Below are 12,455 nucleotides of genomic sequence, written 5' to 3'. Positions count from 1 at the left end.
TTCAAATGTAAACTTGGTTTTGAATAGAAAAGGTAATTCAAGTCGGTTGAAAGCCTTTTCGGCATCAACAGCCATTATTGATAAATCTATATCTTGTTTTTTAGTGTATTGCATTATACTGAAACATGTTCTTGTATTTGTTTGTAAATGTCTATTTTTAACCAACCCTGATTGATTAATATGTATCAAGACTTTTGCCATTGTGTTGCTTTTGAGTTTTGTAATTATTTTATTGTCATAATTTATTACATTTATGCGTCTGTAATCTGCAGGGGACTCTCCGGATTTTCCTGGTTTTAATATAACTGAAATAACTGTATGATACATGGAACTTAGAACCACTGAATTGAGTGACGTGTGTTGTCATTTGAGTAACCCTCAATTAAAAACTGACTCAAATAAAATGATATGGGAAAGCCGTCCATACCTGGTGCTTTTCTCCGTGCGAATGCTTCAACAGTGTCTCATATTTATTTTTGTGTGATTTCAAATTTGTGTGATTTTTTTTTGTCTGCTGATAGTTGGTTCAGGGTTATTGAGTCTAAGAAGGCTGTATGATCAGTCAAACTGTTATTTAATTCTGATTTATGTAGATTTTCATAGAAGCTTTTAAATTGTTATTACCGGTAATAGAGTTGTTGTTTCTAATTCAAGCATTTGTGTCCTTATCATTTAAAATTATAACTGGTTTGGCATTTATTCGTTTTGTGAGGGCTGCAAAATGTTTACCAGGTTTATTTGCCATTAAATAGTATGATTCAGTTGAGTTTAACCTGTAGTTTTTGGCTCTCTTCAAAAGTAAAACATCATACTCCTGCTTAAGTTCAGAAATTATACTTCTTTGCCATGTAAAGATTTTTTATGGTATTATTCTAAGATAGTCATTTATTTAAAATGTTTCTTTCATTTTAATTTCAAACTCAGATTGAACTTTTGCCGAGTATGAGATTATCATTCCCCTAACGTACGCCTTAAAAGTATCCAAAATTATTTAGGTGGTCGGCTATTCTCTGTCCTATATGTCTACATTTGTAATGGTGAAGGTCTTTATTTTTTTGTTTACGTATTTAATACATTTCAGGTCTTGAAGATGTGCTCTGTTCATTCTCCATATTCTGTCACTAAATGAATTTTCTATTGGTGTATGTCACGCCCTTTTTTTAATGTCTCTATTTTGGTTTGGTCAGGGTGTGATTTGGGTGGGCATTCTATGTTCATTTTTCTATGTTTTGGTATTTCTTTGTTTTGGCCGGGTATGTTTCTCAATCAGGGACAGCTGTCTATCGTTGTCTCTGATTGGGAACCATACTTAGGTAGCATTTTCCCACCTGTGTTTTGTGGGTAGTTATTTTCTGTTTAGTGTTTTCTGCACCTGACAGGACTGTTTCGGTTTCGTTTTGTTATTTTGTTCTCGTGTTCAGTTTAAATAAAAGTCATGAACACTTACCACGCTGCGCTTTGGTCCGATTCTTCCTCTTCAGACGACGACACCCGTTACAGTGTAATTAAGCATGATACAGGAGAATGATCAAATATCACTATGTCATGTATTTTTTAACCCAGTATATTGTTGAGTGCATTTTTTGAAATAAAAATGCAGTCAATTCTTGAATAGCATTTCTTACTTTTAGAAAAAAGGAGTAGTCTTTTGTAGTTGGGAATAGTAATCTCTAGGTTTCCTGTAAAGATTTGTGGAGATGAACATTTTCAGTCTCTTTGGAGGTTCCTTGAATTGTACCTGTCGTGGTAATTTCCTGTATTACTCAATGATGAGAGAGCAAACCACACACAAGTCAGAGTTATATTATAAAGTCCATCTTTAATTATATATGAGCTTCACCATAGCCCTTTTTGACTCTCAGATCAATTCAGTGTCTATAAATGAATTCTCTGAGAGTGCTTACAAAACACTTCTTAGAATCTTTTATAGAAAAGATACACTCCTCGCCTCCAGCGACGGTCCCCAGTCCGGAGCCTCCAACGACGGTCCCCAGTCCGGAGTCTCCAGCGACGGCCCCCAGTCTGGAGCCTCCAACGACGGCCTCCAGTCCGGAGCCTCCAGCGTCGGTCTCCAGTCCGGGGCCCGCAACAAGGGTCCCCAGTCCAGGGCCCGCAACGAGGGTCCCCGCACCAGAGACGCCACCAAAGTGGGGGGAGCCAGAGATGGAGGGAGGTCTACGTCCCGCACCAGAGCCGCCGCTGTAAAGGAAGCCCACCCGGACCCTCCCCTTTAGAGTCAGGTTTTGCGGCCGGAGTCCACACCTTTGGGGGGGGGGGGGGGGGGGGTACTGTCACACCCTGGCCATAGAGGCTTTTATTCTCTATTTTGGTTAGGCCAGGGTGTGACTAGGGTGGGAATTCTAGTTTCTTTATTTCTATGTTTTCTATTTCTTTGTGTTTGGCCGGGTGTGGTTCTCAATCAGAGGCAGCTGTCTATCGTTGTCTCTGATTGGGAATCATACTTAGGCAGACTTTTTTCCTTTCGCATTTGTGGGTAGTTATCTTTGTTAGTGGCACTAATGCCCTGTTAAGCTTCACGGTCGTTTCTTTGTTTTCTTGTTTTATTGGCGACATTTACTATAATAAAAGAAAATGTACGCTCACAACGCTGCACCTTGGTCCACTTCTTCCAACGGGCATGACACAATTTTTCACAATTCCTGACATTTAATCCTAGTAAACATTCCCTATCTTAGGTCAGTTAGGATCACCACTTTATTTTAAGAATGTAAAATGTCAGAATAATAGTAGAGAGAATGATTTATTTCAGCTTTTATTTCTTTCATCACATTCCCAGTGGGTCAGAAATGTACATACACTGAATTAGTATTTGCTAGCATTGCCTTTAAATTGTTTAACTTGGGTCAAATGTTTCAGGTAGCCTTCCACAAGCTTCCCACAATAAGTTGGGTGAATTTTGACCCATTCCTCCTGACAGAGCTGGTGTAACTGAGTCGGGTTTATAGGCCTCCTTGCTCTGCCCACAAATGTTCTATAGGATTGAGGTCAGGGCTTTGTGATGCTTGGGGTCATTGTCCATTTGGAAGACCCATTTGCGACCAAGCTTCAACTTCCTGACTGATGTCTTGATGTTACTTCAATATATCTACATAATTTTCCTGAAGCCATCTATTTTGTGAAGTGCACCAGTCCCTCCTGCAGCAAAGCACCCCCACAACATGATGCTGCCACCCCCGTGCTTCACGGTTTGGATGGTGTTCTTCGGCTTGCAAGCCTCCCCCTTTTTCCTCCAAACATAACGATGGTCATTTTGGCCAAACAGTTCTATTTTTGTTTCATCAGACCAGAGGACATTTCTCAAAAAAGTATGATCTTTGTCCCCATGTGCAGTTGCAAACCGTAGTCTGGCTTTTTTATGGCGGTTTTGGAGCAGTGGCTTCTTCCTTGCTGAGTAGCCTTTCAGATTATGGCGATATAATACTTGTTTTACTGTGGATATAGATACTTTGTACCTGCATCTTCACAAGGTTCTTTGTTGTTGTTCTGGGATTGATTTGCACTTTTCGCACCAAAGTAAATTCATCTCTAGGAGACAGAACGCATCTCCTTCCTGAGCGGTGTGATGGCTGCGTGGTCCCATGGTGTTTATACTTGCGTACTATTGTTTGTACAGATGAACGTGGTACCTTCAGGCGTTTGGAAATTGCTCCCAAGGATGAACCAGACTTGTGGAAGTCTACAAAAAATATTCTGAGGTCTTGGCTGATTTCTTTTTATTTTCCCATGATGTCAAGCAAAGAGGGACTGAGTTTGAAAGTAGGCCTTGAAATACATCCACAGGTATGCCTCCAATTGACTCAAATTATGTCAATTAGCCTATCAGAAGCTTCTAAAGCCATTACATAATTTTCTGGAATTTTCCAAGCTGTTTAAATGCACAGTCAACTTAGTGCGTGTAAACTTCTGACCCACTGGAATTGTGATACAGTCAATTATAAGTGAAATATTCTGTCTGTAAACAATTGTTGGAAAAATTACTTGTGTCATGCACAAAGTAGATGTCCTAAACGACTTGCCAGAACTATAGTTTGTTAACAAGAAATGTGTGGAGTGGTTGAAAAATGAGTTTTAATGACTCCAACCTAAGTGTATGTAAACTTCCGACTTCAAATGTACATGCTGTGTTTCCCCCTTCGAATTGTCTTATCAGTGTCTATGTAGCCCGTTATCAGCTACTTCTATCGTTACTTCATGGAGAAGAACCTTCACTTGGGGAAAGTACACTTAACAAAAATATCAAAGCAACATGTAAAGTGTTGGTCCCATGTTTCATGAACTGAAATAAAATTTCCCAGAAATGTTTCATACACACAAAAAGCTTATTTCTCTCAAATGTTGTGAACAAATTTGTTTACACCCCTGTTAGTGAGCATTTCTCATTTGCCAAGACAATTCACCCACCTGACAAGAAGCTGATTAAACAGCATGGTCATTACACAGGTGCACCTTGTGCTGGGAACAATAAAAGGCCACTAAAATGTGTAGTTTTGTCACACAACATAACACATTGCCACAGATGTCTCAAGTTTTGAGGGGGCGTGCAATTGGCATGCTGACTGCAGGAATGTCCACCAGTGCTGTTGCCAGAGAAATGAATGTTAATTTCTCTACCATAAGCTGCTTCCAATATCGTTTAAGAGAATTTGGCAGTATGTCCAACCGGCCTTACAACCTCAGACCATGTGTAATCCCTCCAGCCCAGGACTATCCAGTTTCTTCACTTGCAGGATCGTCTGAGACCCGCCACCCATACAGTTGATGAAACTGTGGGTTTGCACAACCAAAGACTTTCTGCCCAATCTGTCAGAAACCGTCTCAGGGAAGCTCATCTGCGTGCTCATCGTCTACACCAGGGTCTTGACCTGACCGCAGTTTGGTGTCGTAACCGACTTCAGTGGACAAATGCTCAACTTCGATGGCCACTGGCACACTGGGGAAGTGTGCTCTTCCCGGTTGAATCCCAGTTTCAACTGTGCCGGGCAGATTGTGTTGTGTGGGTGAGCTGTTTGCTGATGTCAACGTTGTGAACAGAGTGCTCCATGGTGGCGTTGGGGTTATGGTATGGGCAGGCATAAGCTACGGACAATGAACGCAATTGCATTTTATCGATGGCAGTTTGAATGCACAGAGATACCGGGATGAGGTCCTGAGGTCCATTGTCATGCCATTCATCTGCTGCAATCACCTCATGTGATGCACAGCCCCATGTCGCAAGGATCTGTACACAACTTCTGGAAGTAGAAAATGTCCCAGTTCTTCCATGGCCTGCATACTCACCAGACATGTCACCCATTGAGCATGTTTGGGATGCTCTGGATCGACATGTACTACTGCGTGTTCCAGTTCCAATATCCAGCAACTTCGCACAGCCATTGAAGAGGAATGGAACAACATTCCACAGTCCACAATCAACAGCCTGATCAACTCTATGCAAAGGAGATGTGTCGCGCTGCATGAGGTGGTCACACCAGATACTGACTGGTTTGCTGATCCACACCCCAAAGTATCTGTGACCAACAGATGCATATCGTGTTCCCAGTCATGTGGAATCCAGAGATTAGGGCTTAATGAATTTATTTCAATTGACTGATTGCCTTATATGAACTGCAACTCAGTAAAATCTTTGAAACTATTGTATGTTGCATTTATATTGTTGTTCAGTATAGTTTTAATCATGTTTTGAGGCTATATAGTGTTTGTTTACATTTACTTTGTTTACAAAAATTGGAGTAAAACAAGCTTATATTTTGGCTATGATTGGGTACGACAGCTGAGCTAAGCTCATGAGGAATTTACAAGATATATTCTTCAAGAATCAAAGGGTATATATCATTAATTTATAAGATATATTGTTCAAGAATCAAAGGGTACATATCATTCATTTATAAGTCCAAAAATGGATGTACTGTAGCAACTGCAGATTTCCCGTTTGAGCCGATGTTTCTGGCCTTTTTACTTTTCATAATTCATTCACAAATTATTTTCCCAATTACTTGATATAGATACACCATATTCTGTGAAAATGTTTAATCATGACATATTAAGGAATGTATACAGAGCTGAAGCACTTAAATATAATTCATACTAGACCTATAGTATAAGTACTCTCAAGGAATCATTACACTTTCAAAATGCAATTTTACAATGCCCAATTCTTTGTGAAGCGTTTCTTTCAAACTATTCCAAACCTCAGGTTATGCAGTCTTGAGCTACCTTTCAGAAGAGGAGCATCCTCACAAGAATGACTTTAATTCCAAACTCACATTTGTGTCATAAGGCTTGTTTAGCTGTTTACTGTAGCTGCCTGTTGCTGAAGCTGTCAGCTAGTGCCCAGACTAGTTCATAAGAAGCTCTTTGTCTATCTCAAAGAATGCATTGTATGGCGGGGGGACCGAGCGTCTGTTGTCCCTGGTCTACTTGAGAGGCTCAGCAGCGTCTGCGGTCACCTCAGGTGGAGTTTTGTTGGATATGGAGTAATAAAAGACTCGCATGCGCTCCTCCACCTTCACAAAGCCTGGCCGGTCCTCGTGTCTGAGAAGAGAAAGGTCAGACACTTTAGATGTGATGCATCTACTTTTAAATGGGCAGCGGTGTGGCCTAGTAGCCTACTTCAAATGTGGTGTGAAAATTAATGGTTCTCTAGTTTCTCACTTACTTGTATGTCCAGCAGTCCTTCATCAGTGCATACATTCTATCTGGACATCCAGACGGACATTCCATCCGGCTCCCACTGGCAATGAAACTGATCACCTCCGGACCTTTCATTTTCTGATCATATTTGGTGAAGACCCAGATTAAGTTAATCTAGACAGCACTGTGTTATAGGCTGTTATTTAAGCAATAAAGCACGAGGGGATGAGGTATATGGCCAAGGGCTGTTCTTATGCATGACATAATACGGAGTGCCTGGATACAACCCTTAGCAGTGCTTTATTGGTCATATACCACAAACCCCCGAGGTGCCTTATTGCTATTATAAACTGGTAACAAATGTAATTAGACCAGTATAAAGAAATGTTTTGTCATAGCCGTGGTATACGGTCTGATATACCACGGCTTTCACCCAATCAGCATTCAGGGCTCGAACCACCCAGTTTATAATACAGTATAAACATTTAACTATATTGTGGTTATATGTCTTGCAGGTGCTGTACAGATTGTACCTTGTATGGTTTTCCTCCGTAAGAAAAGGCTTCCCACATGGTGACACCAAAGCTCCAGACATCACTCTTGCTGGAGAACTTGTGGAAGTTCATGCATTCTGGAGCATACCACTTCAGCGGCCATTTTCCTGCTGTGCGTGCCTATGTACCCATGCACGCACGCACACACACACATACCATACCACATGAATAATGTATAAAGAACTGCAGCATTTGACTATATAAAACAGACCAAGATTATAGCACATGACACGTGCAAGAGACTCCTACCTTGTAATAGTTGTCATCAGCACCCAAAGCCTTGGACAGACCAAAGTCACTGATCTTGGCAAACTGTTGGTTGACCAGAAGGACGTTGCGAGCTGCCAGGTCTCTGTGCACAAAGTTCTTCTCCTCCAGGTACTTCATTCCCATAGACACCTGGTGCATCAGCCCCACAATGTTCTCCACTGTGACCTTATCCCTGAGAGGTAAAAGGACAGAAAGGGAACTCAAATAAACCTTTCGGGAAATTACAGTATGTCATGGTATTGTTTGAGTATTAGTAGTGCTATCATTAATGGCATTTCCGTAACTCTCTATGATCAATGTCACTACTAAGAGAATAACATGCCTTATGAAACTGTATATATTGTACTACACGTGTGAAATAATTGGCCTTACTTATTGGTGAAGAGGAACTTGTTGAGTGGCCCAGCAGAAGCCATCTCCATCACCAGCATCAGGCACTCAGCCTGGCAGAGCCCCAGCATGCGGACGATGTAAGGGTTACTCAGCTGGTGCATGATCTCCGCCTCCCTCATCATCTCATCTTTCACCAGCTTCTCATTCTCACTCTTCAGCACCTTGATGGCCACATCAGTGTGGCCCCTGGAACCACACAGGAATTATTGGTGTTATGAATAGGGCCCCATGTTTTTCCTAATTATAGCCTATAACTGGGGTCCAGATTTTTTCCTGATCAGATAATTTTGTCAGTAAAAATAATGAGAAACTTCTGACCTAAAAGGTAGTTATCAATTGTTATAAATGGCTCTAGGCTGACGTTATAGGTTCTAAACTCAGGATCTGATGTTCTGGTTTGATTCATCCAAAAAGCAGGTCACCCCCCTCTCACTTATTTGTCTTGAAGACTCCTTTCTTGACACAGCCAAAGTTTCCCGAGCCGAGCTCCACCTCGTCAATCATCAGCTGATCCCTATTGATGAAGAACTTCTTCAGGTCATTGGGGTCATGGTAAGGGTTGACAAATTCACTGCAGTCCATGGGCAGCATCTGACGGTCTGTGGGGGGTGAAGTCTTGATTTCCTTGGAGCCCCCCAGAGGTACTGTAAGAAAGGGAAAAACCACAGGGAAATGTCTTAAAGACAAATTTAGTGATTTGTGTATGTGTGGGTTTTGGTGGAAAGACCATGTGTGTCTGTTGTAATGTTATTAACCTACCTCCAGGTGGCGGTGTGTATCCATTTGTTCTGGGCCGCCTCTGAAAGAAATGTACTGTATTTAATAGTAATATAATAATAATAGTAATAAGCCATTTAGCAGATGCCTCAATAAATACATTGGAAAGAAAGTATCTACCATGGAGAAATTAGAAAATGTTCTTGATACTCACCCCCGAGGGCACAACAGGAGTCTCTGAAAATGGATTTGAGAAATAAGAAAATTAATTCAATGGCATGAGGGACAAAGTTTAGTGAAACAATAAGAAGAATTTGATGATTGTCAACAAAATGTTGGTTAAGTACGTTTGGTGTTGTTGCGGTTCACACACGGTTCCCTCAGAACTGTCACTAGCCCATCAGGTTTCATCTTCAGATACTCAACCAGCTGCAGAAGGGAGGGAGAGTGGCAGGGAAAGATAACTATCTTTGTCTTAAACATTAGGTAGCAGACATAATAAACTTGGACTCATTTGTTGGAGAAGAGAGAACAGCCTACCTGCCACACAGTGTCAAATTTGGTTCCCTCTGGCATGGAGTACTTCCCTGATTTGTCATGTAGGATCTGGTAATGGTAGGCCGTTTTTCCGTACATCAAAGAAAGGGCAAAGGTGCCAGACTCTTCCCTGTCTCTGACTCTGATTAATAAAAACCCAAATCAAACTATGTTGTGGGTGTTTTTAGAACCTTTGTGTAGTGTTTGACTAAAATGCATTTCATGACTCACAGGAACTTTCCATCTGGCTGTGCCCCGGAGTAGAGCCGCCTCTCCCCTTCCTGACGAGGTATCTTGCTGTGGTACCAGGGCATCCTCTCATGGGCGGTGGTGGCGATCAGCTTCTCCAGCTGTGGAGCCTGGCTGATGATAGCCTGCTCCATGGCCTCCCCCTGAACACAGACACAAAGTCAGACAGGAAACTACATCAGAGACAGTGTTTATGTGACTTCAGGCCCTGCTGCCTCTCCTGTGATAGTTGCTCTGGTTAACAGCGTCTGTGAAATTACTCAAATGTAATTTAGCCAACCCTCACCTCCAGGTTCCAGGTCTGTCGTACATACTCCCTCAGCATGTTGTCCCTCAGGTTATCAAAGACGCCTGCTCTGATGGGGTTGTCTGGGGAGCGCAGACAGGGCTTCCTCAGGGTGCACACCAGGCCATCTGAATCCTTACTGTAAAACTCACAGAGCTCCGCTGGACCACAGTGGGGCTTTCCACCTGCAATACAGTAGGTGCTGTTGAGCTGTTTCTCCACAGAGTAGTGGTGGAAGTCCACGTTCCACACCAGGGAGACCACGTAGCCGCCCAGGCTCCGCAAACACTGGCGCAGCAGAAACAGCCCGTCGGCCATGCCTGCCAGCTTCAGGTGCTCCTCAGCCTCCAAACGACTGATACTGCCGTAGAAGAAAGGCAGCTCTGCCGCAGGGTCTGTCGCCATGTCTCTGTCTCCTCAGGCAGTACGAGGGAAGACTCCTCAGTTAAAAGGGTTGGAGATGGCTGGAGGCTCCTGGTTGAAGATCTATATAAGGAGAATGGAAAATAATCATGGATGACCACTACTTAAAAAAACAATATTCAAATTACAGTATATGTGTTTTTCTAATTGAGGTTGTTGATGAGGTACAGTCTTCAGCCTTTATCATAACTCACATTGAGCCTCCATCTTATGGACCCAGATGAGTAACTGAGGTATTTGTGTGGTTGGGCTGTTCAGTGTGCAGTAATTGAGATAGGGAGTGTGTGTTTCTCTGCACCGGCACAGGCTGGTGTTAAGCGCAGCCACAACAGGAAGTTGACAACCGCCCCCATCCTCCTTCTCCAACCTCTCTTTAGTTTCTCACTCTTCCGTTGAGCAGGTGCTGCTGTTTCCAAAGCTTTTCAACACACTAGTGACTAATTTACATGAAGATTAAGGCAACATATAATTTTTAGATAAATGAAAATACAAAAACAAACAGATGTAAAGCCCCCAACTTGTGCTTTTAACTGACTATCAGGAAATGTAAAATAAACCAAGTGTAGACTACAGGTTAGTATCACAGCATTTTGTGTCTGTTCTACTGTGAGCTAGCTTTATTTGATAACAAGCGAGAAAAGCCTGTTGATGGGAAATACACAGACGAGTATCGTGATAACTTTCAAAACATGGATACCATGATACCATATCACACACAATTACAAAAAGGAGCTTGGTAGACAAAATAAAGATAGGCATTGAATCAGTTAACATAGTGATACTTTGATGTAGTTTTCTATTTGCGGTCGTCATATAACTTCCCCTTTTTCTTTTCAATTGACACCCCCATTTTGGAAAAAGAAAGCTTTAGCTTAACATGCTTTCCAATCTGTTGGTGTGAGTCATAGGTTAGGGGGGTTTTCCTTGGTTTGCTTTGCAGTTAATGACCTGCCAAAATTAAACTTCAGTTTATTACATGTTACACAATTATTACTAGCTCCTTATGGGAACTCTTCATGGCCAAAATTTGATTTTTGTTTCAGCGATCTGAAGTCCTGTGCTTGGTGAAATGATTCTCTGAGGTGGGGGTATGTCAAAAGGGGAGATTGTAAGGACTATCACCTGAAGCTTGTGTCTATGCTTAAAAGTGTAGTGTGATTCAACCACAGTTTCCTGGGCGTACCTGTGACAGACTGCCCACATCCACGGCGGACACACAGACAGAGCCACAGAGAGCCGCAATGAGCCACAACGCACTTAGACTCCACCATGGCCTGAGAACTTCAAACCCCCCCCTCACCACACGGTTAAAGGACAGTGGTCTTTACATGTTGTGAATGGCTCACACTGAACTGACTAGTGTTTAGTTTTATTTCCTGTCTTTTTATCCTGGTATTATATGAGCTGAATTGAACAGCTAAAACCCTGAATGACAGAATAAAGTACTTGAAAGTAACCATAAAAGTCAGTTACCATGAAAATTGAAAGATGTTAAGCATAAAAACCAATGTCAGAGAAGAAGACGCATTGTCAACAAGAGAGTTGTTGACTAGGAAATGTCCACATTTTATTTTCTAGTTTCGTGAATTTATGAGTGAACACAGACAAAACCATAAAGGTCTCACCACTACTTAATAATTGGAGCATAAATACGCTGTTTGCTTTTGAACACCCCAATTCTCTTCCCTCATCTTGCTTTCCTTCCACCTCAGAACAGACATTAGGACCACATCGAAAACAGCTGTAGGTCTATACTCTCCAATGGAAGGCCATGTATTCTCATACTGGGCTTTGCCTGGAGGTTGGTTGTGGTTAACAGCTGAGCCAGTACAGGGCATACAGTACCAGCCTCGGCAGGCTGAAGGCTGTAGCTTTAAAGAGCGGGGAGATAGCAACCCTCCTGTGTTCTGACTCACAGCTTTTCCAATGCAGGTACAAGTGGCTGTGAGCTCTACAGATGGAATGCCCTATCCACTGCGGCACAGAGGATAACATGGAGGGTCTTTGGTTTGGCTATAAGACATGACATTCATCAACTATTAACAGTTGACTCAGGGTTGCTAAATTAGTTCATTGGCTCATGGCCATGAACTGTAACAATAATAATGCATATTTGCCTTGTATTTAATATAATCATAGTAAGATAAAACAAAGTGTGGGTTATTATTTGTCTTTGAATTGGATTCAAATGATCATTCAAAACACTTTATATATCAGGAGGGGTATCGGTTTTGTAAGTTACGCTAACATAAACATTCCTAAATCATTACATTACTTTGGCTACAACATTTTTTAAATCAGGCGAACATCTAATAAGTTAGGCTTATCAAAACATGTCCAAATATATACACGTGTTCAATGCAGCAATTCTTTAT

The 12,455-nt window shown here is 41.8% G+C and overlaps 1 protein-coding gene across 1 annotated transcript; it reads right to left on the bottom strand.

Annotated features, from left to right (window-relative positions):
- Positions 1-6,118: 6,118 nt before the first annotated feature.
- Positions 6,119-10,136, bottom strand: LOC120051818 (tyrosine-protein kinase ZAP-70-like). Its single transcript, XM_038998702.1, has 12 exons — positions 9,658-10,136; positions 9,354-9,514; positions 9,126-9,264; positions 8,933-9,014; positions 8,800-8,822; positions 8,628-8,667; positions 8,302-8,512; positions 7,848-8,054; positions 7,455-7,647; positions 7,185-7,325; positions 6,677-6,789; positions 6,119-6,552 (listed from the first exon to the last, which is right to left on the bottom strand). Exons 1-12 carry the CDS (start codon positions 10,060-10,062, stop codon positions 6,435-6,437), a joined length of 1,833 nt encoding a protein of 610 aa, XP_038854630.1. The 5' UTR covers positions 10,063-10,136; the 3' UTR covers positions 6,119-6,434.
- Between the last annotated feature and the right edge of the window lie 2,319 nt (positions 10,137-12,455).

Source organism: Salvelinus namaycush, chromosome 8 (genome assembly GCF_016432855.1).
Source record: "Salvelinus namaycush isolate Seneca chromosome 8, SaNama_1.0, whole genome shotgun sequence".
Classification (NCBI taxonomy): Eukaryota; Metazoa; Chordata; class Actinopteri; order Salmoniformes; family Salmonidae; genus Salvelinus; species Salvelinus namaycush.
The sequence above is the reverse complement of the archived record's forward strand: the minus strand, read 5'-3'. Positions and strand labels throughout refer to the sequence as shown.